Source organism: Nannobrachium achirus, assembly GCF_963921795.1.
Source record: "Nannobrachium achirus genome assembly, chromosome: 4".
NCBI lineage: Eukaryota > Metazoa > Chordata > Actinopteri > Myctophiformes > Myctophidae > Nannobrachium > Nannobrachium achirus.
This window is the reverse complement of record NC_137813.1, coordinates 39,851,686-39,879,215: the sequence shown is the minus strand read 5'-3', so window position 1 is coordinate 39,879,215 and position 27,530 is coordinate 39,851,686. Positions and strand designations below refer to the sequence as shown.

The 27,530-nt window shown below is 42.4% G+C and overlaps 1 protein-coding gene across 1 annotated transcript in view; it reads right to left on the bottom strand.

Annotated features, from left to right (window-relative positions):
* The window catches only part of LOC308282583 (SH3 and cysteine-rich domain-containing protein 2-like), a 38,796-nt gene that overhangs the window by 6,876 nt on the left and 4,390 nt on the right, over window positions 1-27,530 (bottom strand). Inside the window, exons 3-10 of the mRNA XM_080722971.1 lie at window positions 15,228-15,576; window positions 13,353-13,447; window positions 10,427-10,511; window positions 4,877-4,971; window positions 2,659-2,719; window positions 2,215-2,309; window positions 1,855-1,946; window positions 38-89 (exon numbers count right to left, since the gene is read on the bottom strand). Coding sequence (XP_080579097.1) covers window positions 38-89; window positions 1,855-1,946; window positions 2,215-2,309; window positions 2,659-2,719; window positions 4,877-4,971; window positions 10,427-10,511; window positions 13,353-13,447; window positions 15,228-15,576 — 924 coding nt within the window. The remainder of the gene's footprint in view (window positions 1-37; window positions 90-1,854; window positions 1,947-2,214; window positions 2,310-2,658; window positions 2,720-4,876; window positions 4,972-10,426; window positions 10,512-13,352; window positions 13,448-15,227; window positions 15,577-27,530) is intronic.

Below are 27,530 nucleotides of genomic sequence, written 5' to 3'. Positions count from 1 at the left end.
TACCAACACAAACAAATGCAAATGATTTATTACCCACCTTCCACCATTCCTCATTAGAATCGTCTGTGACCTGCACACGATCACCAGGACTAGAGATAAGAGAAGGGAACAGGAAAAAGAGTTGCGATGGGGGATGAGAGAAGGAACAAGGAGAGGAAGAGAGATGAAGGAGAGTGAGAGAGTGAGTGAAAGTGAGTGAGAGGGCAAACGAGAGCAGAAAAGAGATAACATTATCAAACGGCTGCAGAAATGTGTTGTAGCTGCTGAATCACAGCTCAGACAGGTTGAAATGCAGATAAACCCTACACTTCCCTGGAGTGGCGACTAATCAAATGACACCAAAGTGGAAAGGTCTAATTAAAATACAGGACGTGTAGATCTGCTCTGGCCTAGCATGCAAGTCATACTGTATACTGTATAATACCTACATTGAGCCTTGATAAAATGGGGACTGATTCACTTTACTCTTCTTAAAATATATAATAGTAAATATAATTTAGTGTAGCCCAATGTAAAGACCAATGTCTGTACAGTCTTGATTTGTGTGCCGATTTTTGCAAAACCCATTTTTGGACACTGCTCCTACAGATTTTGGCCTAAAATCACGCAAAGCGGTACACAGTATCTCTAAAGTCATGTCATCAACATGGATCTGTCCCATTTCCCATATTCCCTCCTGATTGGCTACGATTGCCTTCTATAGTTTATGTATGCGACCTGACGGTTGCTTATCTCCCGATCAGGGGTCTTTTAGGCAGGGTGTTTAACTGTACTTGTACTGTACTACATTATTTTAATCTATTGACTATATTTGTTCTGTTCTCCACTTTTGTCTAATAAAATACTCACTCACTCACTCAATCAATCAATCAATCAATCAATCCCCCTCAACCAATCACCGTTTGAATAAGTGGATAAGCTGAAGTGATGCTTGATTGAATGATTGATTGATTGCTAAATTGACCTTTTGACATTAACCTCCCATAACATCCCACCTCCCATAAACCTTTGAACACCCCCTCCCTCTCATGAACCTTTGACCTTTGACCTTAAGAGTTCCCCAGCCACCATATTAAACTAACTAGAGGTACAGGACCCCATTGGGGGCCTTCACAATTTTACATCTACAGATTTACAGATCACTGCACCAGTGATGAATTTATCTGACTTTCAGTGTTTTCAACTGTGAGATTGCCTTCACTTAATGCAAGGAGATAGTCAGAGACTGCCCAATAAACCATGACATCTAACTGCCCATATGCATTTATACCCAATTGTCCACATGCATCATTCATAATTATTGCTCAAACCAACACCTTCCTTAATCACTACATGTACACAACTACAATGTTACTGTGAGGGCCGCGTAGCGCCCTGAACTCTAGATGTGAGGGCCGCGAATTGCACCTAGTTCTGTACGCACGCACGCACGCACGCACGCACCCACCCACCCACCCACACACACACACACACACACGCACACACACACACACAAAGGCACACCACAGGTGGCTAACTGTCTTCTAGACATCCCCTTTCCTTCCTTTCCCTCCATGTCTGTGCAGGTCTCAAGCTGCTCTCTCTATGCTGTCTTCTTGTGTGCGTGCGCTCCATTTCATCTCTCATTTATTCAGCACCTTTATCTACACCCCCACTGGGAGCCACGTTGGCTTGCAGCTCAACGCGCTGACGCCGATTTGAGAGGGCTTTATAATTAGCCGTCCTTAAGGGCGCCCCTGCTCTGTCCTCTGCAGATGGCAGGGACATGTTCATCCCCAAGAAAGACAGTAGAACACGCACCCAAGCACCCAAGTACACAAGTGTCCACACTCTTTCCGGTTGTTACGTACTTACTGTAGTTCCAGGTCATTCTGCTCCTGAGGCAGAAACCTGTAGAGTGCTACATAGGTGTGTATAGAATGGACTTCAATACGCCTGACGGGCACCTGGAGAGTAAAACAAATGGTGGGCGGTTTATATAATACACTAAATCTGCAGGTTGAATAAAGCCTCATTTTCGTTCCGTCGCATGGCGGCACGCGCCGAAAATAGCAGACCTACAAGGTCACAACACTTCCCGGACCCAACGTTGTGTGAGCTTGTAGGTCTGCTGTGGTGGCGCATGGCACTGTGCATGCTGCGTATAAATGGGGCTTAATGACTCGTACTGTTATTTATATAATCTGGGTGAAATGAGTGACTGGACTGTGACACCTTCACAGCGATGTTCTCTGCAGGGGACTGAGCTTGTCCAGTGTCCCCGTCATCTTCCTCGTCCGCCCCCGTTTCCTTCTCCAGGACAGAGGCATCTGGCGGCGATGACACATGTGGTTAGAAATGTGCCACACACACGTACGTGCACACCCATGCACACAACTGCTTACTACTCCCAATAAGTCAGTCACAGACACACACACACACACACACACACACACACACACACACACACACACACACACACACACACACACACACACACACACACACACACACACACACACACACACACACACACACACACACACACACACACACACACACACAGAGTCACTCACATCGATGCAGGCAAACACAACGCATGCACTGAAGCACATATACAGTGAACGTATACTGTATGCACGTGCAGAGAGACACAAAGCTGTACACATCAGTGTTTACCCCCTGTCTCCTGAGATATCTCTGCCTCCATACTGCCCTCTCTCTCCTCATCTCCCTCCCCCTTGAGAAAGAAATATAAAGAGAGGGGGAAAGATTATAATTACGGGTGATTTGGCACCAACACATCAAAGGAGGTTTACTTGGAAGCGGGATTTCTGCTGTTCAGAATGATTTCCCCTCAGCAACAGTGTTTCCCAAAGATAGGGTTGCAACCCATTTTTGGCCATGGAGCAGAGTAAATATAAATATGTTTATCACAAATTTCTTTTTTCAAAGATTCTGTTTTTTCTTTTTCTTTTTGTCAAACATATTTCAGAAGAATTGTAGATCTACAAGCTCATGACACATAGTGAGATGGCAGATCTGTAGTTCATTTAGTTCATTCATAAAGCTGGGTCACAGGAAGACACCCATTTTCTCTTGTGAAAGTTTGGAAACTAAAAGGTTTGCAATTAGCAGCAAATCCACTTATGCCTAGTTCACACCATCACTGGAATTCCACGTCCGGTTCCATGCATTGTCCATGGCGAGGAGTGAATTATCCGCTGCAGGAGGCAGAGCCGGCAAAAAGCAGTGTGGAAAAGTTGAGGAAAGTTCAACTTTCACGATGAGGTTTGTGGCGAAGCAGTGGCTAAGCAGCAACCAATCAGAAGACATTCTGGGCATTTTGGATGCATTCATTTAGCGGAAAAACACTATCACTGTTGGTGTGAAGTAGGCGTTACAACTATATCGCTGTTGTCGGGTGGAAACCTCGTATCTCCAAGTTTCAAATATGTACGTTCTTTCGCAAAGCAAAGCCCTGCTTCATCATACAAGGCCGTCGCACAAAAGTAGCGAAAACAGCTGATCTACAAGCACACAACGCCTCGCACCGTGAGGCGTTGTGTGCTTGTAGATCGGCTGTTTTCACTAGTTTAAATCATTTTTAAAATGATAAATGCAAAACAAACGGTTTTGGACATACAAGGTTTTCATCGGACAATGACGATATCCATATTCATATATTTTTTTACCGTAATGCACCAATATCACAATTATTGACAGATATATACAGACAGAAATCTGACTGAGAACCAGAATCAGATTTATATTTACTGCCAGCCTGGCAGTAAATATGAATCAGATTCTCAGAACTCTTGTCATATGTGTGTCACTTTCATGGGACCCATGAGTCACACGGCCAGCCCAGGTGTTCAGGTCACATCGGCAGATACCTGGATATATTAACCACTTGAACCCTGGCATCCCAATTCTTTTGGCATGTCATAATAGGCGAAAATTGTCGAAGGAAATGCAAAAGATTCCGGGGGAAAGGTTTCGAGAGAATCTACAATGCAGATTGACAATTTTTGCGATTGAAGCGCTGAAGTGGTTAACAAAACATCCTATCCCAGTCTTGAGAGCAGTGGTGTAAAGTACTGTAACTAAGTACATTTACTTAAGTACTGTACTTAAGTAAAATTTTGATTTATTTGTACTTTACTTGAGTAATTCCAATTTCCAATACCTTTTCTACTCCACTACATCTCGGATCCAAATATTGTACTTTTACTCCACTACATGTATTGGAAAACTTTAGTTACTAGTTACTTTGCAGATTTTGATTATTATTAGAAAACATATATTTACCACTTGAACCCTATTTAAAGGAGTAGTTCACCCCCAAAATGACTTTTTTTCTATTGATTAGTCACGCCATGGAGAGTAGAGTTCAATAATATTTTTTGGTTTTTGTCACATTCCTAAGACAAAACTTTGATTCGAGTAAATTTACCCCCATTGATTCCGGATGGGGACCCGTTTCGAAACGGGTCCCCATCCGGAACGAATGGGGGTAAATTTATTGTTATGACATTTTTGTCTTAGGAAAAAAACTAAAAATATTATTGAACTCTAGTCTCCATGGCGTGACTAATCAATAGATTTTGGGGGTGAACTACTCCTTTAAACTTGGTTATTTGAAAATAGACGATCTACAAGCTCAACGCATCACATCGCGACGCGTTGTGAGGGGACATTCTTCATAACTAGAACTTTTACTTTTGGTACTTAAAGTACATTTTGATACCAATACTTTTGTACTTTTACTCAAGTACATTTTGAATTACGGACCTTTACTTTGTAACAGAGTATTTCTATATTGCAGAATTGATACTTTTACTTAAGTAAAACATTTGAGTACTTTTGCCACCACTGCTTGAGAGTGATGTCATACCAGGCTGCGGGTGGGTGACTCTGACAAGCTGCCAAAACTGGAGCGGCTCATCTGTGCCAGCGACGTCCCGTAGCGCAAGGCGGCGTACACTGGGTCTACACGTGAAAACACACAGACATGTTGGAAGAACATGTGTGCACATGGACACGCATAGACACACGCATACGCTCACACACTCAGACACACACATACACGCGTGCACGCACACACACACACACACACACATACGCGCACAAACGCACGCATGACACTTTTAGAAGTAACATAACCTGCACTGTGCACTATACTAATTATAGCTGTAGTAAGTCAGTCATGGACTGTATTGACCCACTTAAACACAGAAAGAGGCCAGTAGCAAAAACTGAAAATAACAGCCAGAGGGTTACAGTAATTCAACAGTTTTATTTTACTCTAAATAATATTAGCTGATATATTTCAAGTCTGCCTGCCCTGCAACAATAAAGTAACACTGAAAACATAGATGTTCTTTCCCTTGACCAAGTGTTGTCTTCCATGTGAAAGGATTAACAGTAAGGACTTCATGTACGTCGGGCTGGGTATTTCTCCCCAAGCAGTGCCTTGGGAGAGCCGAGCTCTCGGCAAGGACAGCATGGAACATTGTGGGAATGGGGGGGGGGAAAGGAAAAAAAAAGAAAAATCTGGGCAAATGTGAGAAGTTTTGTGATACATTTGAATGTCAAATATAATGTGCTCAATAAAACAGATATTTTCAAAAAGAAAACAGATGTTCTCAAAAGGTTCTTCAATTCGTTCTAGGAAAGAGGCATCTGACAATGGTGACAAACGTGGTTAGAATGCACCAGTACACACACGCATGCACGCACGCACGCAGGCACGCACAAACACACTCTTTATATGTCTTTATACACAAATGTATATAATATTTTCTCAACTCAGTCAATTTAATTACATTTATATAGCGCCAAATCACAACAGAAGTTACAGTATGAGACTTTATATACAGTAGCCTATAAAGCAGGTGAAGACATACTCTTTATATTGTGTGTCAGGTTTGCAGCTCACTGCCTCCTCCAACCTGTTTCCAGGGCATTTAGCTCTATACCTGAATTGAGGCCAGGTAGTTTTATATAGGTACAGTAGATACAGTATGCTGCTGTGTTGTGCTTTGTTCCATGGTCACATGGGCGCCCACTGGCCTACCGGTACCGGGAAATGGTACAAATCTTTAGAGATCACGCTTCGATTTAGGAAATCAGTCCACTCACAAATCAAAGATGGCAGACATTTTTGATGAGTGAATATCTTTGCCTATAATTTTGTCAGGTCAATCACCAAATCACCAAATAGCAAATGTTTTTGAACATTTCCAAACAGGAGTTACCATTTCTAACCTAAAACATTTAAGAAACATGCCATACAACTGTGCTCACAGTCCAACTCAGGGATTATAGCATAACTAAATCTCATGACTTCTGAACATGTACCGGTATTCCATTATTTTCCCCCATGGTTTTGTGTCTTCAGACTCCAGCCACCTGCATGTCGTCTCTCACCACCGCCACATCCTTAAACCTCCGCTTTGGTCTTATAATGGTTTAGGCCCAAAATAGAAAATATATTTGTGATCTTGTACATCATAAACCATCCAGGCCTCTCAGGTCATCTGGAACAGGCTTGCTTTCTGAACCCAGAGTCAGAACTAACAAGAATTGACACAGTCAATATATAAGCTGGTCACTGGGTTAAAAAGTAGGGGTGCAGGAAAAAAATCGATTTGAATTCGAATTGGGTTTCTAACAAAAATCGATTTTTTTTAATTTTTTTTAAAATATATTTTATTTATGATTTTTTTTTTCTTAAATTTTTCATTAGATATTATGTTTTGTTTGTACAAGTTAAAAGAATGTGTGCAAGCATGAATAAATCAGACATGTTGTCTTGGATTTACCTTTGTGTGTTTACATTATTGCAATAAGTTGATAAAACCTTTACAATAAAAGCCACGTAAATGTACTCTGCTTTTAGGCCAGCAGACTGGAGTAGATCCTGATATCCTATGAATTGAATAGAGAATCGTTTTGAATCGAGAATCGTTTTTAAATCGGAAAATAATCGTTTCTGAATTTGAATCGTTTGGATTTGAAAGAATGTGCAATAAGAGTCAAGCATGTGTACATAGAAATGGAATAGGAAATAGAAAGGAAAAAAGAAGCAGTAGGGCTATTATGAATGGGTGAAGAATGAACATGATTACATACAAAAAATGAGTGCATGCAATCAGAACTTTGTCTAGTTAGCTAAAGTATTGAAAACAATTAAGCGTTATGTCTGATAATACATCTACTGTAGCCGCAAATTGCAACACTAGATTTTTTTATAATCGGATGAATCTAGGGTTGCAATACCTCCCATAGAGATTCAATGCATCAAAACAGTTCTTTGCTATCTGATTGTATTAAACGACTTCAAACTCACCAATATTGTGGCTCTATGGAAAGCTTGGAATTTACTCTTGCTATCTGCAATGTGTTTGTTTCATAGAAATCCACAGCAGACATGTTATGAGTTACTTTCTATCCAAGAAATTTGGTTCAGGTGATCATTTTTTCTAAGTCCTGGAGTTTGGAAGCGCTCGTGGAAAATCCCTCAGCGGTCCTGTGACCACCTGGTTCTAAATGTCACATAATGCAGGAGGCAGCGGGACGTTGCGTTATAGAAGACGAGCGCTTCCGAAGTTCAACACTTAGAAAATAAACCGTGTCTGCTCGGATTTCTTGACAGAAAATAAATCATAACAATTATACAGTGTATTTTTCAGAAACAAACACTTTGCAGATAGCAAGAGTAAATTCCAAGCTTTCCATAGAGCCGCAATATTGGTGAGTTTGACGTCGTTTAATACAATCAGATAGCAAAATAACGTTTTGATGCATTGGCTGCCTATGGGAGGTATTGCAACCCTAGATTCATCCGATTATAAAAAAATCTAGTGTTGCAATTTGCGGCTACATCTACTGTACAAACAGGCTAGATCTATAGGCTATATGAGATTGGCATTACAGGAAATTCTTGTTTCAACAGCAATTCAGAGTTTTTAACAACATCTATGATCCTGTGAACATTTTGAGAACTAGGACTGAATTTCTGAAACAATAATATTGTGATGCCTACATATTGTTATACATGTCCTTTAAGCCCCAATGAGCACCAGGCAAGATGCATAACACTTAACCACTTTAACTCTGGTGTCCTGGTTTGGGGGATTTGAGGGGAGCATCATTGCTATAATGGAAGTAAATCTAGACTTTTTGACTTGCTAGCTTTTAGATTAATTTTGCATGACATAATCATATGACTAATTTCCATACTTTAGATAACTAGACACATTGTTGCAACACACCAAACCATTCTTCATATTGATTTGGGAGCCCACACATGACATTCATAAAGTGCTATCATGTGTCACTAGTTTGTGCTTGAAAAGTTACCTATGCTTTAATAATGATGTTGGATAAGAAAGAAGAAAGCCAGGAAGAAGATGTTCTGTTGCTTGCTCACCCACATGGTGCACCTGATCCCCAAGTTATCATACATCACTTTCTTCCTTGAGGGTAACGTTACTATCTCAAATGTAGCGCTGTGTATGTTTTGTTGTTTTTCTCTCTGTCCCTGTCTGCTCAACGTGTGTCTGTGCCGAAAAAGCTGATCTACAAGCCCATATCGGATCACTGATTTGACACGTTATGAGCTTGTAGATCAGCTGCAAAACCTGTAATATGATTGGGTGGAACCCCTCGAGCCAATCAGATTTCAGCTAAATTTTGGACTATTCCAAGGTAGGGGGGTATCACCAGTCTCCCCCCGTGTCAAACACTCAAGCTCATTAAGTGGACTGACCCATCATCCCAGTTCATTCTCAGGTCAGACAGCCAGGCACCGGGGCAGCGCGCATCCTTTGATATTGGCTGCGTGACACCCGACAAGTAGAAGCATACACACTTGTACAGGCAGTGCGCACTCGCAGCTGAGAGCTGTAGCAGCTAATTAGATCGTGTGTCTCACTCGGCCGTCCTAATTCATACCTAGGCTTTTTGAAAATAGCCGATCTACAAGCTCACAACGTGTCTCATCTGTACTTTTGCTACTTTAAGTACATTTTGATGACAATACTTTCATACTTTTACTCAAGTACATTTAGAATTCTGGACTTTTACTTATAACTGAGTACATCTACAGTGCAGTATTGATACTCTTACGATACTTTTACTTAAGTAAAACATTTGAGTACTTTTTCCAACACTGCTAATTTCCCCCATAGCCTGGAGGAGGGGTACTGTCCTGCGATTGGCCCTTAGCTCTACCATGTGACATGAATAGCCTATCCAGAAGAGGTAATCAATGGTCGTCTAAGAAAATGAGCTGATTACCGAAGCTGGTGGCCCAGCTTAAAAATGGAGAAGCAGCATTCAGTGTTTATGCCACATCTCTGGAACAAACTCCCAGACACCTGCAGGTCCTCTAAAACTCTCAGTTCTTTTGAAGGACAACTTTCGTTTTTTACAACAAGGGTTCATATTTTAGATTGTAATTAAAGAATATAAAAGATGACGAGTGTTAAAATGATTTAATTTACTTCTTTCTATTGTTTTAGAGATTCTTATTTCAGTGGTTGGGGCATGCGTACAAGTGGCTAAATATGTAATTTTACACAGAATAAGCCCATTCCCAAGATACAACGCAACCTTTCATGGTTGGATGTGACTTATGGGGGCTAGAAGTGTTACTGTAAATAGAAATAAAGAAACTGCCGGCTTATTGTGTCTAAAAAGACATATTTAGCCACTTGTACGCATGCCCCCATGCGTACGCATGCCCCACATTTTAGCATGGTAAACGCGATGAAAACAATAGAGCGAAGCAAATGAAAACATTTTAACACTCACTTTTTCTTTTCTCTGATTACAATCTAAAATATGAACCCTTGTTGTAAAAAAAGGTTGTCCTTTAACAACTTGAACACCAGCATGCCTATTCTATCTGGGGGAAACATTCTCCACAAAATAGCAGATCTACAAGAGATCTTATTGAGGTTTTAATCAATTCTTATGCACTTTATCTTATTTTGTGTCTTTTTGTACTTCTTATGACAAGTTTAATTTCTTTAATTTGTCATGTTTTTAATCTTAATGTTTCTGTAAAGTGCTTTGAATTACCTTGTGTTTAAATGTGATATACAAATAATCTTGTGTGCATGTGTGCGTGCTGGTGCCTGCATGTTTGCAAGCATGCCAGAGGGTGTGACAAGCGATAGTCACATTTGATCCTGACAGAGGGCAAAGCACCATGTTGTTGGATGTGGGGCATCATTGGAGGACTCACAGGCTCAGCAGGACATACTACTTCTTATTCATTGAGGTGATGTACAAATCACAAACCTATTTCAAGGTACATGGCAGAGCATTTTCCATACTCACGCATGCACGCACACGCACACGCACACGCACACACACACACACACACACACACACACACACACACACACACACGCACACTAAAAGGTGTGCTTACCTTGGCTGGGCTGGACTTCTTTGACGACCGCCAGCTGGTCATTGGCCACGTTGGGCGAGCTGAAGTTTCGCTTGAATGCCCCAGCCTAATGGAGAAGAGGAGAGACTAGAATGATCTACCGGTTCCATTATTTCCTGTTTGAGCTGGAGGGAGGACATGCAATGAACTCGTTTTGAATTTAATGAATTGGAAACGCGTGCACACACACACACACACACACACACACACACACACACACACACACACACACACACACACACACACACACACACACACACACACACACACACACACCAATATACACAACCAGATAATTTGTTTCTGTCACCACTACATCTACATACAGTATTATGCTTGCAACCAGAGCTGATGTCTTCTTTTGCAATCATTTTATAACCATCAATTGACCCGATGCAATGGTACAGCACTGAATCTCATCACCATACAGTAGCTCCCTAACTTGTGCATATTATACACAGCATGGACATTAGCATTGGCAGCACATTTGCAATTTCACGCTCAATTAAGCAGAGTACTGTAACTGTTTCGGAGGAGATATAAATTTGTCTGCTCCAACTTGCAGATGAAAGGGCTCGAACACACTGTACCATATTGCGTGGTCGGCAGGTCATCAGATCGTTGGAGTATTTCACACTACACAAGTGACTTTCTTGAGATATTGTCATAAACAGCGCACTGCGCACCTGTTCGATGTTTTCATAAAAACACCAGCAGTGCTGCTGCACGGTTTTATCAACATATTGTGAGATGCGTTGGTTATATATTGCTATGAAACAGCATCTAGGCCTATATTATTAGGATGAAAGTCATGAAACCGACTATTATTTAACAGCAATATTACTACCAATAAGACACCAGAATTTTGCCTCGGAATAAAGGTCTATTTATTAGCCTATTCATGATATATATCCATCTATCCATACAGACAGACAGACAGACATATGTTTTGTACGGCGGCATAGCTCAGGGGTAGAGAAACCGACATTAGAGCACGAAGGGTTCCCAGTTCGAATCCGGGCTCCCCCTGAGTTAATGTCAAAGAGTCCTTGAGCAAGACTCTGAACCACTAGTTGCTCCCGGTGAGTACGTTGGTGCATGGTGCATGGTTTCCTCCCACCATCGGTGGGTGAATGTAAAGCACAATCTATGTAAAGCGCCTTGGATAAAAAGCGCTATATAAATGCACCATTTACCATTTATGATCACATGCTGTCTGCTCTCATTTAACACGGATCTTCTCAGGGTGCTCAACCTCTTTCATACTGTATGATGTCCAGTTTTGCCAAATATCAATTGCTATAGATATCTAGAAACGCTCTGGAAGAAATCGCCGAGCACTATAATTTGCCGTCTCAAAAAGTCGGGCAGTGTGTTCGAGCCCTAACTAAAATTATTCTCAGGCACAACATTAAAAATTATTATCTATTGTATGGTGCAGGTCTGCAAGGTCATAAAGATTTGTAAAAAAAGAAATGGAGACACTTTCTTGATGACTTAAAGCTCTAATACTGTATACGCTATAGAGTGCACCGAAGTCTGACATCACTGCCGCTAGAGGTTGCTTTCCCAGGTCACAGAGTTATAGGAGAATTTCAGATTGCGTCATATCAGAGCTGTGTTCCAAAAAGAACAAATCAGCCGGGTGATTTTACTCATATGGAATTGAAAAATAATTTTCAACTGGCGATGAAAAAGTACACATTTTTTATCCAAAGTGTAATGAAACCTTTTTTTTCAAGCACAGATGTTAAGAAAATGCAATCTGGCTAACCATCGTCAAATAAAAGGGAATGCCCTCTCTTCCTTTTCTGTTGCGTAGCATCAGAGAGTCTGTTCTTGAGAGATTAATGAAAATCTAACTCAATATCATAAACGACACAGAGTCACATACCTGACCAAATTACCGGGCTAATTTGCAAATTTCTCTATGGGAATTTCTATACAATAAATCTTTCTGTGAGTGACCCGGGGGTAGCAGGAGTGACGTCAGGTGACGAACTAAAAAATAATATCATACTTTTATCAGTTTCTGACGGGCCTGCAGACAATCTCGACTCCCCCCTTGCATGGTACTATATTTTGCCCTGCACCAGTTGGTGAACACAAGGAACAGACCGGGGTTTTAGATGGATAACCGGTATTTCAGTCTGGTCCCAGAAGGATGCTGTTATCCACTGATTAATGGCTCTTTTTCAGTTATATCAGCACTATCTGTTCATGCACAATGGACATTGTGGTCCTTACTGTATATAAATCTGTGCTCTGTTGGCATTTCTCTGTTAATTGCAAGCCACGGCCACAACCTTTTAGAAGTACTGACTCAGGGCATTTGTTTCTGGCCCTCACCAGTCACCACAAAGACTAGGGCTTCAAATCCTCCACAGTGCCTCTGGCTTGACGGGGCACTTCAATCAATGAACAGTGAACACAGACAATTTGCCACCATGTTTGAGGGTGGGAAGCCAGCCGGGGAGGGAGATATGTGCAGCTGCACTAGCGACTGCTATGGGGCAGGGCGCCTGTTCAGCAAGGAGAGAACAGGGTTGGATAATGTGTTCCTCTGCATGCCCTACAGCCTACACACACCCTAGTGAAATCCCTCACTATCAGGTAAAAATAAGTGGCTGGCGACTTCAATGTATGTCGGAGTATAGAATTAGAAAGAAAAGCCACCAATCATCTTCTTTCATCGACACACAACAAAACTGTGTCAATATTTGAAAAGGGACAACAGACTATTATTTCCTTCTATACTTCTTTTGTGTGTGTGTGTGTGTGTGTGTGTGTGTGTGTGTGTGTGTGTGTGTGTGTGTGTGTGTGTGTGTGTGTGTGTGTGTGTGTGTGTGTGTGTGTGTGTGTGTGTGTGTGTGTGCGTGCGTGCGAGTATGTTGTAATCAACACGCACCTTCCCCTGACACGGCTGCTGAGACAATTCTGAAGTGCACCAAAGATGAGCAGCCATCTTGCAGGTTTTACAGCGTAGAGCTTGTTTTGAGTTGCCTGCAGAGAGAAGCATGTGAGTAGAGGGCCACTACAAGGGTGATCAAATAGACACAGCAGGCTAGGGATCTGAAGCGGGGAGAGAATGCTAATAAACAACCATGGCCCCAGATATACTTAGGTCCCTCTTCTGACGCAAGTCTGTTGTTTTTTTCTTCTTCTTCTTTTCCTCAGGTAGTGAATTCAATCAAGTGCTGCCCTAGTCTTATTAACTCATTAAAAGCCAACCCCGCGATGTCGCGGGAAAAGTAATAGAGTATCTATAGTGCCATCCACGCGATGTCGCGGGAAAAGTAATATATTACTGTAACGGCGAGTAAAAATACCTAGTACAATGGCCGACGCTCCGGAGACGAAATCCGCGCTGATTTGTCATCATCACGGCTCCACGAGCACACAATAGTCATCCCATAACATTGAGGTGGACGGCCGATCTCATCTTTAATGTCCATTATCTCAAAACTACACTTTAGAAGCTAGGATGGAGGCAGATGCTCGCTTATTTTACACAGTTATAAAAGCTCCCGGTCGGCCATTACACAACTCCACGTGGACACGCATCGGTTCCGGCGCACGATCCGATGACGTCAGACCGGAAGTACTTCCGGTCTAGACTTCTGGCCTTCAAAATAAGACAGCGGCCGTTAATGGGGCCGGGAGGGGGCACTCTGGACCCCCTAATCCGTTAATGTCCTGGGCTCAGAATGAGTTAAGCTGCCAACACCATCGATTCAAAGATCGACATCTGCCTAAACCTAAAGAGAATGAAACCAGTAGGTTTTGCTCATCTAGTGTTAGCAAAGAAACTAATGAAACTTTTTTCTTTATGTAGCCTAATCTAGTTCATTCACTATTTATACAACAAGACATTCATATTTTTTGTTGTTGTTGTTGATTTAAACCAACAGATTAAGAAAAGACAAGCAACGAACACAAAGAATGTCTTGCAGGAAATATTCCTGTTTGTTCTTTTCAAAAAGGAAAGCTCGGGGCGCCCTGGTGGCTTACCTGGTAAGAGCACATGCCACATAAATAAGGCTATATAGGCCTTCCTGCAGCTCAAATTCGAACCAAGGCTGTTTGCTGCACGTCAGCCCCCTCTCTCTCCTGCCTTTCCTGTCTCTCTGCTCACTGTTTCTATCAATATATTAATATCTTTGAAACGGGAAGAGGGTGTGGCGAATGGCGATACACAAAGAAAGCATGATCTATGTAAAACAATACATGCGGGCAAAAACAGAGGAGCAGGACCGAGAATGTAATCAATCACAGTGACAGAAAGTGGATTTCGCAGGAAGGAATTCGTGCATGGGTAGCATGGAAGTGTTAGATGACCTCTATACATTTTTTTAATGATTTCTATATAAACAAAAAAAACATTCTCTCCTTTAATTGGCCCCCCGGCGGCCCTCATTTTGTAAACCTGCCTATCGTCACTCTCGGGCAGAAACCTTGTATGTCCAAGTTTCAAATTTGTAATTTTTTTCTCAAAGCAAAGCACTGCTTCATTACACAAGGCCGTCGCACAAAAGCAGTGAAAACAGCTGATCTACAAGCACACAACGGCTCGCGCCGCGAGGCGTTGTGTGCTTGTAGATCGTCTGTTTTCACTAGTTTAAATCATTTTTAAAATGAAAAATGCAAAAAGAACAGTTTTGGACGTGCAAGGTTTTCACCCGACAACAACGCCATAAAATGACGATGACGGTGATGATGGTGGTAGGGCCTGACACACGGTGAACACAGAGGCTGGTAGCAGGGAGTAGACTGGACATCTTACCGACTATCATGTGCTTGCAGTGCTGACAGTTACTGGGCTTGCGGAACGCGTGCTCCTGGAAGCTGTGGTTAAACTGCAGCCGGGGAGGCTTTGCGGACAGCGAGGGGGAGTGGCTGAGGGACGGCGAGCGGGAGCAGAGCGACGGGTTGGGGCTGAGAGACGGCGAGATAGACGGCGAGCGCTCGCAGACGAGAGGGGAGCCAGGCGGCAGCGGCGGAGAAGGTGGCTGAGGGTCAGTGATGAACTCTGGGGGCGGGCAAGCGTCGCTGTAGGACCTCTGGAAGAAGTTCTCCACGCTTTTACTGCGCATGATGGACTTGAAGGACATGGAGCGCTTCAGCCTCTGGAGCTACACACATGGACCCACACACACACACACACACACACACACACACACACACACACACACACACACACACACACACACACACACACACACACACACACAGGGACAGAGAAGACAAGAAATATTAGGTGAATAAACATTGCACAGCACTAGGGAACAATAAACACTATTCGCCTTCAGGAACTCACAGGCAATATACAAGGATCCATAAACACATCCATAAATTCTTAATTAGGCTACCTCTAGCCCTTCAGGACAGCATGACTCATGATATAATACCACAATAATATTATCCCACAAGGAAACAACACAATATAAAGCATAACTACCTGAGCTTTGGTTTTTTATGGGAACAAGTCTGTAATTGTGCTCAGTAATCTTACACACATGGGGGTTTTACACTGAGGTGCGTACATTAGGAATTGCCTCGATGGCACCAGTGCTTGCTTGAGGGGTTTTAGTAATGAAAAGAAACACAACCGTTTACACAACCGTATCGTATGTCAACAGCCTTATCCTGAGGCCTCCTGATCTGATGAGAGCTTGTTCCTGAGCTGTTGGTTTGACCAGGGACGTGCTGGGCCCCTGATTCAGCCAGGGAAAAAGAGAGGCCCTCATTGCGCGCTATAGAGAGAGATCTCTCTCTATAGCGCTGCTGCTACTCAAAGATTTGTGACAAAGTGACAAGCCGGTGGGCCAATTACATGAGTTATATTTTGTCGTTGTCGGGTGGAAACCTTGTATGTCCAAAACTGTTTGTTTTGTATTTATCATTTAAAATATGATTTAAACTAGTGAAAACAGCCGATCTACAAGCACACAACGCCTCGCGGTGCGAGGCGTTGTGTGCTTGTAGATCAGCTGTTTTCACTACTTTTGTGCGACGGCCTTGTATGATGAAGCAGGGCTTTGCCTTGCGAAAAAATGTACACATTTGAAACTTGGAGATAACCGACATAATACAGTATCTGGCTTAAAGTCCTGTTCGCAATTTGGTGTTAGGGGAGTTTCTCACCTGAACTGAGTCAGTGGGTCCCTAGACATGAAAAATCACAGAGGTGCTCGTCCGCCATAGTGCCAGGAATGGCGCAATGGCCAAATCAAATATGGCTGCCATCGGCTATGATGAAAATCCAACTTTTCTGTTTCTGGGTGTATATGCACCTGTAATACCTCTATTTGGACTAATTGTGGTGTGGGGAATTCATTTCTGATATTGTTTTGACCATTTTGGGCGATTTGGACCTCAAAAGGTCATGGTCAAGGTCATTTTGCTATTCCGAAGACTGTGGGCCATAACTTGGCCATTGTTAGGAGTAAAAACAGGTGCAGTAGGTCTAAATCAACTAATGCTGACATGTATAATTCATTTCTGACATTGTTTTGACCATTAAGGATCATCTTGTCTTTGAAATATCAATGTCAATGCCATTTTCTAAAAACGATTTTGTTCATTACTTGCACTTTTATAGTATTTTTTGTAAGTTTGTTACTATTTTATAGTAAGTTTGTTTTGTTTATAACAAAAGACATACTAGTGGGAAATACAACAAGTAAACATCCACATTTAACTTTAAAGGGGGGTTTTAAATGGGTGTTTAAATGAGCAAATAAGACTATTTACGAATAAAAGTGACAAATAAAATCACACAAATAAAGCACACACAAAATTAAATAACAATTTCCAAAGTGCACCATATTGGGATTGTGTGCATCCAAGTTAGTATGATGTGTTTTTACAGGATGTATTCAGCAAGGCAGCCATATCCTCGAGAGTCGAAGTGTTCCTTGCATCCGTCCATGTTCCATTGGTTCTAGTCTTTCCTCAGGTTCCTTGGCTGTTGCAAGCAGGTGGCAAGACATGCACTAGAAAGGTGCCTTGTTGGTCTCAGGCAGCAGTTGTACTTCTCTGCTACCAATGCTGTCTTGTTCTGTCAAGGTCTTTGCCTCTCCAAAGTTTGTTAGATATTGTATTCGGTCAGAAGCCATAGCTGCATGCTTAGTCCCCACCTGGCCCATGCAGTCATCTCCAGTTTCCAAGGCATAATGTCCCCTGATCACTGTCTTGGCTAGTGGTGCTCCAAGATGAGAGACTGCTTGATGCTGTAGAAGCATGTGCCGCTGCACACCTAGTGCCATACTGCTACCAGATCTACTTAATCCCCAGTGCTTGGAAGTATCACTACGACAACTCTCTGGGGTCCACTCATAATCCTGGCGACCCATTATTCCCTCCATTAGGTTAGGGTTATGGGTAGGTTTAGTTATAATAGGGCCAGTTGACTCCACATGTACCAGCAGCTTGGTGACAGCCTCCTCAATCTAGTTCAATCTTTGGGATCTCTTCACCTCCAGCCCCTTTTGCAGGGAGCCACTCATCATCATCAGAGATAACAGAGTCGATAGACGCACCCATCCCTCATCAACTTTACACATTCTGGGTGTCTGAGGTGAACAAACAGCTCTCCAGCTGTGTGTTCGGAATATGGTGGCCATTCAAGCTTGTGGCGATGTAGGTAGAACGGCTGCCATGGAATCTGAAGGTTCCAGGGTCGATTTATGTCTCCTCCTGCTTATTTGTCGAAGTGTGCTTAAGCAAGACACTGAACCCCTAACTGCTCCCGATGAGCACCTTGCATGGTTTCTTGGTGTGAATGTATGTGTGAATGTGTGTGTTAATGGGTGAATGTGAAATACATTGTACAGCGCTTTGGAGAAGAGCGCTATATACTGTAAATGCAGTCCATTTACCATTATCAGCTCTGTTGTCTCTGTTGATGATGTCGCTAGTGGAGAAGAGATCCCAGACATCTTGAATAGGATTAAGGAGGCTGACACCTGGTGCATGTACAGCCTCCATTATAACTAAGCCTATCCCTAACCTTCACTAACCTAATGGTCAGAATAATGGGATGTCGGAACTATGAGCGGACCCCAGAGAGTTGTTGTCTCCTTCACATTACTGCTATACTACACCCCATATTTCCAAGCACTGGGGATGAAGGAGATCTGGCAGCAGTATGGCACTGGTGAGACACTTGCACTGCATCAAGCAGTCTCATCTTGGAGCACCACTAGCCAAGACAGTGATCAAGGCACATATGCCTTGGAGACAGGAGATGACTGCATGGGCCAGGTGAGGATTAAACATGTAGTTATGGCTTCTGACCGAGTACAATGTCTAACAAACTTTGGAGAGGCAAAGACCTTGACAGAACAAGACACAGTATTGGTAGCAGAGAAGTACAACTGCTGAGACCAACAAGGCACCTTTCTAGCGCATTTCTTGCCACCTGCTTGAACAGCCAAGGAACCTGAGGAAAGACTAGAACCAATGGAACATGGAACAGGGCATGACATAAAGGCTTGTCCTGTTGTCCGGGACAAGTGCCCATACTATGGAGTGGAGGGAGCAAGGGGGGTCATTAGCCGTCCTTTTGTTATTATTTCAATGTATGAAATTTTTATCCGGACAAGTGACTTTTGTCTCCGGACAAGTGAATGGGAAATATACTTGTCCAAAGGACAACTGCCTCAAAAAGTCAATGTCAAGCTCTGATGGATGGAAGGAGCACTTTGACTTTAGTACACTCCTGCCATGTCTGAAGCAAGACACTCGACACTGATGGAGTTCTGTGCATCATATTTTGCCATGGAACAATGCCAAATCAATCCTGTAAAAACACCTCATACTAACTTGCATGCACACAATCCCAATATGGTGCACTTTGAGGGAAATTGTTATTTAATTGTGTGTGTGATTTTGTTGTGTAATTTTATTTGTCACTTTTATTCGTAAATAGTCTTATTTGCTCATTTAAACACCCATTTTAAACCCCAATTTAAAGTTAAATGTGGATGCTTACTTGTTGTATTTCTCACTAGTATGTCTTTTGTTATAAACAAAACAAACTTACTATAAAATAGTAACAAACTTACACAAAATACTATAAAAGTGCAAGTAATGAACAAAATCGTTTTTGAAAAATGGCATTGACATTGATATTTCAAAGACAAGATGATCCTTAATGGTCAAAACAATGTCAGAAATGAATTATACATGTCAGCATTAGTTGATTTAGACCTACTGCACCTGTTTTTACTCCTAACAATGGCCAAGTTATGGCCCACGGTCTTCGGAATAGCAAAATGACCTTGACCATGACCTTTTGAGGTCCAAATCGCCCAAAATGGTCAAAACAATATCAGAAATGAATTCCCCACACCACAATTAGTCCAAATAGAGGTATTACATGTGCATATACACCCAGAAACAGAAAAGTTGGATTTTCATCATAGCCGATGGCAGCCATATTTGATTTGGCCATTGCGCCATTCCTGGCACTATGGCGGACGAGCACCTCTGTGATTTTTAATGTCTAGGGACCCACTGACTCAGTTCAGGTGAGAAACTCCCCTAACACCAAATTGCGAACAGGACTTTAAGCCAGATACTGGATTAACAGTGACGATTTACTTTTTTTTCCAAAAATGGAACGAAGCCCGACATTTTATTTTTAAATGTTTTCCTAATGGCCGGCCTGGACCGTCCGGGAATGAACCGGCCGTTCGGGAGTTGTCCCGCTTTTCCCAATGGCCAGCACGTCCCTGGGCAGGACGTCACCGACACGCACGCACACACATACACACACACACATATATGACTAGATCCCTGTCTCTGACACGCTGCTCCTATGGCCCTCATGACGTACACACACACATGCACAGGTAAATAGAGAGACGTCAGCGGGGGAACATGCACATAACATAGATGTGCACGTCCACACAAATGCCATTGTGTGCACACACACTCATGCACACTCACATACACACACACCACATGTAACAACATTGCATTTACAGTACATCTCACAGCGAGTTTCTGGTAAACAGTAACGTGACCACCCTGGCGCATCTCTTGTTAGGAGTATTGACCAAGCTGTCCTGCATGACTGATGGACCTCACACAATGTCAACAGCCGACAAGGCGTCCCATTGGCCCCCGTCGCTTAGTGCTGTAGATCCATCTCTAGCAATTGATTGGCTGGATGAACACATGTCCCCTGACAGTAGTATACAGTAGTAGATGATAGTATTTCTCCGGGGGAGTGGGTTATTCGTTACCCTGACAATGCTGTGTGACAGACAAAGGACCAGTGTGTTGTGTTCATAGGGGCGTGGCCCTGTTGCTTGGGAAGAATAAACAGGGATGAGGGGAGACAGACAGGGGGACAGATAATCAGTACACCACAGACACTCCCCGCGTGCACAATCTGTCTGCCAGCCTGTCGCTCAGTGCAGTTCAGCCCAGGCTTTAATCACTTTATCGGGAGCCGCCGTTTACGGCACAGTGTCCCAGGGAATAGGAGATTAAAACAGTTTCTCAAAGTGTTTACGTGTATTTTGTGTGTGTGCGTGCATGTGCGTGCGTGCATGTGTGCGTGTGTGTGTGTGTGTGTGTGTGTGTGCCTGCCTGTGAAAGTCTGAGTGTGTGTGTGTGTGTGTGTCTGTGTGGGGGGGTGACAAGCAGTCACAAAGGCAGTTCATAAGTCTGTTATGATGTGAATAACTTCTACAATACATTCAGCCTAGGTCCTTATAATGTTAATATAATATAAGCTAGTAAAAGCTACAAAGCATTTCAGATATCATTTTGTATGTGACTTACTTTTACATGGGAGCTGACATGAGCTGGAGGCCACTGTCTTTTTGCTCTCGTCTTTTTTTGTATCATGTTTTGATTCATTGATTGATTGAATACTTTTTTTTTAACTGTTTGCAAAAAGTACAGAGGAACAGTTATACAATAATGCTAAAAAGGTAACACAAAAGGCCCAGAGGGCTCGTTTCCATCGTGGTCCTGTGGTCAGGGACATGCTGGGCCCCTGATTCAGCCCGGGAAAAAGAGTTGGAGAGGCCCTCATTGCGCTATTGAGAGAGATCTCTCTCTATAGCGCTGCTGCTACTCAAAGATTTGTGACAAAGTGACAAGCCAGTGGGCCAATTATATTTCGTTGTTGTCGGGTGGAAACCTTGTATGTCCAAAACCGTTTGTTTTGTATTTATCATTTTAAAAATTATTTAAACTAGTGAAAACAGCCGATCTACAAGCACTTGGAGATACGAGGTTTCTGCCCGACAAGGACGATTTACTTTGTTGGCCGGCCAGCCCCCAAAATGGAACAAAGGCCGACTTTTTTTTTTTTTTTTTTTTTTCCTAATGGCCGGCCTGGACCGGCCAGGAATGAACCGGCCGTTCGGGAGTGGTGCCGCTTTTTCCAATGGCCAGCACGTCCCTGCCTGTGGTGTTGGCTTGTCAACACCACCACGCTGCTCCGACGCTCTACGTCACCCAGCTCTCTGTGTGAAGCCTCACGAAGCCTTGCTCTGAGCTCTCTCAATCAGAGGAAATGAGTGTTGGCGTAGCATCTTGCACTGTGCAGGAACACATGTCTCAATTAAAGCTAATCTAATCGGCGGTCTCTGTGTGCAAGCTTGGAGGGAATTCTCGGTAACATCCGTTTTTATATCAACTGATTTGAGCATGCTCGTGAGGCCAACTCCAAAAATGAAACCCATTTGATTCCAATAAACTTTGTAATTAATCACACTTATCTCTTTGTAACAATCAACCCCACCCAAGGCTAGCAAAGACAGTATCTTTTAAATGACTTGTTATACAAGCCACCTTTTAAAATTACTCTCTTTTATCACAATTATTTGCTTGCCAGTTTTTTGCCAGTTTTTTTTTTTACCGTAAATCTTATTATTCTGACGATGTATTGCTGACCCATTTGTTTTTGTTGTTCATGTAAATGTGCTATAAAAGTGCATTATCCACTGACAGTTGCTGTGTTGTGTAGTCTTTGTGAGGGGAATGAGAATGAGTTGCTAATGGTGTAACTCCACTGCAATTTCAGGATAATACCTGTCTGTCAGACTTTAACCCCACTTGCCTGGAGTCATGGAGACATGGACATGGAGACATGCCTGGAAAAAGTATGTTGTATGTGACCATGAGAATACCATTAAAACAATCTGACAATAATGAGACAATGAAACAATGCAAAAGCAGACATACAATACATACTGATACTGTAGATCAGGGGTCTTCAACAGGGGGTCCGGGACCCCTAAGGGGTCCTCAGAGTTACTACAGGGGGTCCTCCAAATCTTTGTGGGATAGAAACTATTTTTTTCTCCTTTTTTATATTAACCACTTGAACCCTAGCGCCCATATTCTGAGAACTTTAGCCAAAAATAGCAGATCTACAAGCTCGGCTATTTTCGGCAAAGAGGTTTGGTGTAGAGAGGAAAAAGAGGAGATTAAGTACAGAGTGAAAGGTCAAGTTTATTAAGTATTGACGGTTAAGGTGGTTAAATATATGAAAACACAAATTGACATGAATCCAAAATACAAAACTATATGGAATCTATGAAAAGGTTGTGGGGGTCCCTGCTTCATCTCTCTCTCAACTAAGGGGTCCTAGGCCTGAAAAAAAGATCTTAACCTTAGTGCTCCGGGCATGCCCTTCTCTCAACACATTATTTGCAAACATTGCAGAACATTGCACAGACTTACATCACCTCTGTCAATATCTCCCCAACACCAATCACAACACTGCATATACCGGTACCATGGATCTACAACCTCTCTGGGAAACCTCAGAGGCCCATATCTCAAACCGTCCAAAATCAATACTTTATTGAGACATAGGTCAAAGAAGCAGCTTTCCTGTCGCTGGAATGGATGTCTCTTCAACAGAGAAATAATCGAAGCCAGAAAAAAAAAATTGCCCACTGGGGTTTGAGTGGATATACTGAACAAAGGCCTTTCTCCTATTGGACTTTAATTCAGTGACTTATTGTGAAGGTATACAGTAGGAGCACATCAATAAACAAAACAAAAAAAAATTCTAAAACCCCTGCTAGCTAGCTACACCCACTCTGATTAAAGTGGTTTGAACTGACCTATATTGCAACCCCCACACTCTCACATGTGGGGCTAAAAATGAAAATAGAAGGAAAAAGTAAGATAATGAAATCCCAAAAGATTAGCACATTGCAAAACAACAGCTTGCAACAACATTGCAAACCTCTTGAGTTATCACGCAAAACAATTTGTTGAAAATAATTCAACAAATAAAATAAACTTTCTTCAATGTGAAGAAAGTAACGTTGTTTAACGTCAAGACCCAGTGGCCAGTTTAAAAGAGTAGTTCACCCCCAAACATATATTTTTTTAGGGATGCGTCGAATATTCGGCCACCAAATATATTCATCCCAATAGTGCCAAAAAAACGCATATTCTGATATATTTTTGTCGCATTCCTAAAAACGCATATTCGGCCACTACCTAATTGTTCAACAAAAGACTCTTTGCTGTCACTGACTCTTTCACGCTACATGTGCAAAATGATTAAACTACCCCCCATCTCCCCAGCCTCCTCCTGTAGTATTTAGCATTTAGGCCTGTGTCAGCATTTCATTGTCTTTGCCAGGCTGACATTTTGCCAGGGTCGGATGGCTCGAGGGTAGAGGACAGAGTACAGCAACTTGCAATGAGCCTGGTCTACAAGATACGCTTCTCCACAAAGACACCCATGTACCTGTCAAACTACTTCACAAACGTCAATGACATCCACTAGAGGGAGCTCCACTAATCATGTTAAACCCAGATTTGGCTCAAACAAGGGAATGAATTTGTTCTCCTGCTATGCCACAAAACGTGGAACACCCAGCCAACAGTCGCAGTCTATTACACTGGATACTGGGTATTGTAATCAGCCCTCCCTGTCTGTTTCTATGTCAGTGGTGCTCAAACTTTTTCATGTGAAGGACCCCCAAATGATATGTATTTCGCCACGGACCCCCCATCTCAAAATATTTTGTTCCAGGGACCCCCCCCCCCCCCCCACCCAAAACACATTTTCACGACTATTCAAAAATAGCAGATCTACAAGCTCGCTATTTTTCAATAGTTAAAACATAAAATAATTAAGGTCCCTCCACCTTGGGCCCTGGTAACTCAGTCGTACATTTCCCCCCCTTGTGACGCCCCTGCCAAAAGGGCAATGTTCTCGATCACAATCAAGTCATAATAACTAAATTCAGGAACAGATGGACAGATGTTCACGAAACTTGGGAGTGAATGAACAGTAGGCGTACTCAAACGTTCTATTATTGTTCTTCAGGTTACCTGTATTAAACCAAGGGTCAATTTTACATTGACACAAAATTAAGCTGACAATTTTGAGGAACAGTGAGGAACAGCTATAACAGATACGTTCAATGAATGATAGTTCACTGAGGACCCTCTCTGTCCTCACCCACAGTGACCTTACCCGTCAGCCTCAGCAAGACGATTCATCATTCACTAATCCCCCCTCCCCCCTTCCACCACCATTCACACATGACATAGCAAAACTGGTAGTCTATCTCAAACAGCAAAGGACACGAATGGTATTGACCATATTCACTTAAGTTTTTTTCTTTCTTTTTTTACTTTTTATAGAGAGACAAGTGTATACAACAATTCTCCAACTCCCCATTCCCTCCTCCCACCCAACGGGAAACATAACGAAAACATACAAACAGAACATAATTATACAAAATAAATCAACAATAACAATAACGATGATTTTTTCCAAAACAAAAGTTCACATAGTGACCATTTTGCTCTTACTCATTAATACTTCGAATGAGTATACATGAGAGAAAAAAAGCTGCCATGTGAATATGGTCCATGGTGGTGATTATTTAGATAATATGTGTATCTATACAGTGTGTCCATGCGCATGCATATGAGAATGAACATTTTAAATGTGTAATATTATTAAAGGAATGCTTACATCATTAAAATGGAATGTCCACAGAAGCTTTTCGAACTCAAAAAAGTATTTTGCCACTAAAAACAGGCAGCCAATAACAGAAAAGTTATGATGCCACTACATCATAAATACACTCTACCTTTTTGAGCAAATGGTAAAATAAATCAATAAAATTAGCATTATTAATCTGCGGCACTTATACATGTAAATATTATTTTGCTATGTGTTTTGCCACCCATGTCATTTTTGGAGCTGTGTGCAGCTCCCTATACGTGGCTGTGTGGGTCTGTCTGTGTGTCTGTCTGTGTGTCTGTCTGTGTGTGTGTGTGTGTGTGTATGTAGCCTGACTTCGGCGCGTAACTAGTGCCGCACCATTTACGCCACTCGCGCAATATATACATCGAAATGTGCGGCTCGGCCGGGAATGGTGTTCTATTACCTTTCGTTCCGATCCGCCTTACCATGCCGACGTAATCGGCAAAAAACGACGCTTAATTGTCCCCATTGACTTATAATGGGACAATGCAAGAAATCACTTTCAAGTATTTTTCTCTCGTAAACCATAGGAGCTACAGTTTCAAACCTCGGAGAGGAGATTCATAATGATTTTAAGAATGAATCGAAAAATAATTACATCACTCGGCCTCATGGTGGCGCTATAACGGCCCACTTTACGTTTTGCCCCGTAACTCTTGAACCGTGGATCGGAAAAAAAATCTTTTTTCCCTGGATTCCTTGGGTCAAGACGCATCTCCCCATATAGGCCACGCCCATTTGCGCCAGGATAGATTTTCCGCCATCTTGAATTTTCTCCAAAACACACCTTTTGCTCCTTTTCCTACATATTTTCTTCAAATGTCACAAAAATCGGTACACATGATCTACACACACACACACACACACACACACACACACACACACACACACACACACACACACACACACACACACAGTTCCACTTCACACGGGTGTGATTTTTGGAGCTGTGTGAAGCACAGGCTCCCTATACGTGGCCGTGTGGGTCTGTCTGTCTGTCTGTGTGTCTGTCTGTCTGTCTGTGTGTCTGTATGTAGCCTGAACTTCCTAAACTTCGGCACGCCACTAGTCCCACAGTTTTGCCACCACACACTCGCGCCATATGTCAAATCGAACGGCTTACTCGGGAATCGTGGGCTATTACTTTTCTAAGAGAAAGGTTCTATAGTTTAATTGATATTAATTTATTAGTGAATTAATTTTCCCCATTGACTTATAATGGGAATCGCAAAAACTCACATTCAATTATTTGTCTCTCGCAAACCATAGGGGCTAGAGTTTCAAGACTTGGAGAGGAGGTTCATAATGATTTCAAGGATTAAATAAAAAATAATTGTGTCATTTGGCCGCATGGTGGCGCCATAACACCCCACTTTACGTTTTGGCCTGTAACTCTTGAACCGTAGGTCGGAAAATTAAAAATATTTTTCCCTGGATTCCTTGGGTCATGACGCATCTCCCCATATAGGCCACGCCCATTTGCGCCATGATAGATTTTCCGCCATCTTGAATTTTCTCCAAAACACACTTTTTGCTCCTTTTCCTACATATTTTCTTCAAATGTCACAAAAATCGGTAGACATGATCCACACACACACACACACACACACACACACACACACACACACACACACACACACACACACACACACACAGCTCCACTTCACACGGGTGTGATTTTTCAACAGCTCACAGCCCTGTGGGTATGCAGTGAAAGTGTCACATTACTAAGCACCACAGGAGTAAAGGTGTTAAAACAATGAATTAAGACCTTGGTCATCTTCAGCCCATCCGTCTGTTAACTCTCCTTTATTCATGATTAGAAATATACCTTCTATATAGGAGGAAATATATTTTGAATGGCTTGAAATATATTTGTGAAGAAATTACATCCACAGTCCAAAATATAGGATATACTTTTTTGGAGCTGTGTGAAGCACAGGCTCCCTATACGTGGCTGTGTGGGTCTGTGTGTGTGTCTGTCTGTGTGTCTGTATGTAGCCTGACTTCGGCGCGTAACTAGTGCCGCACCATTTACGCCACTCGCGCAATATATACATCAAAATGTGCGGATCGGACGGGAAAGGTAAT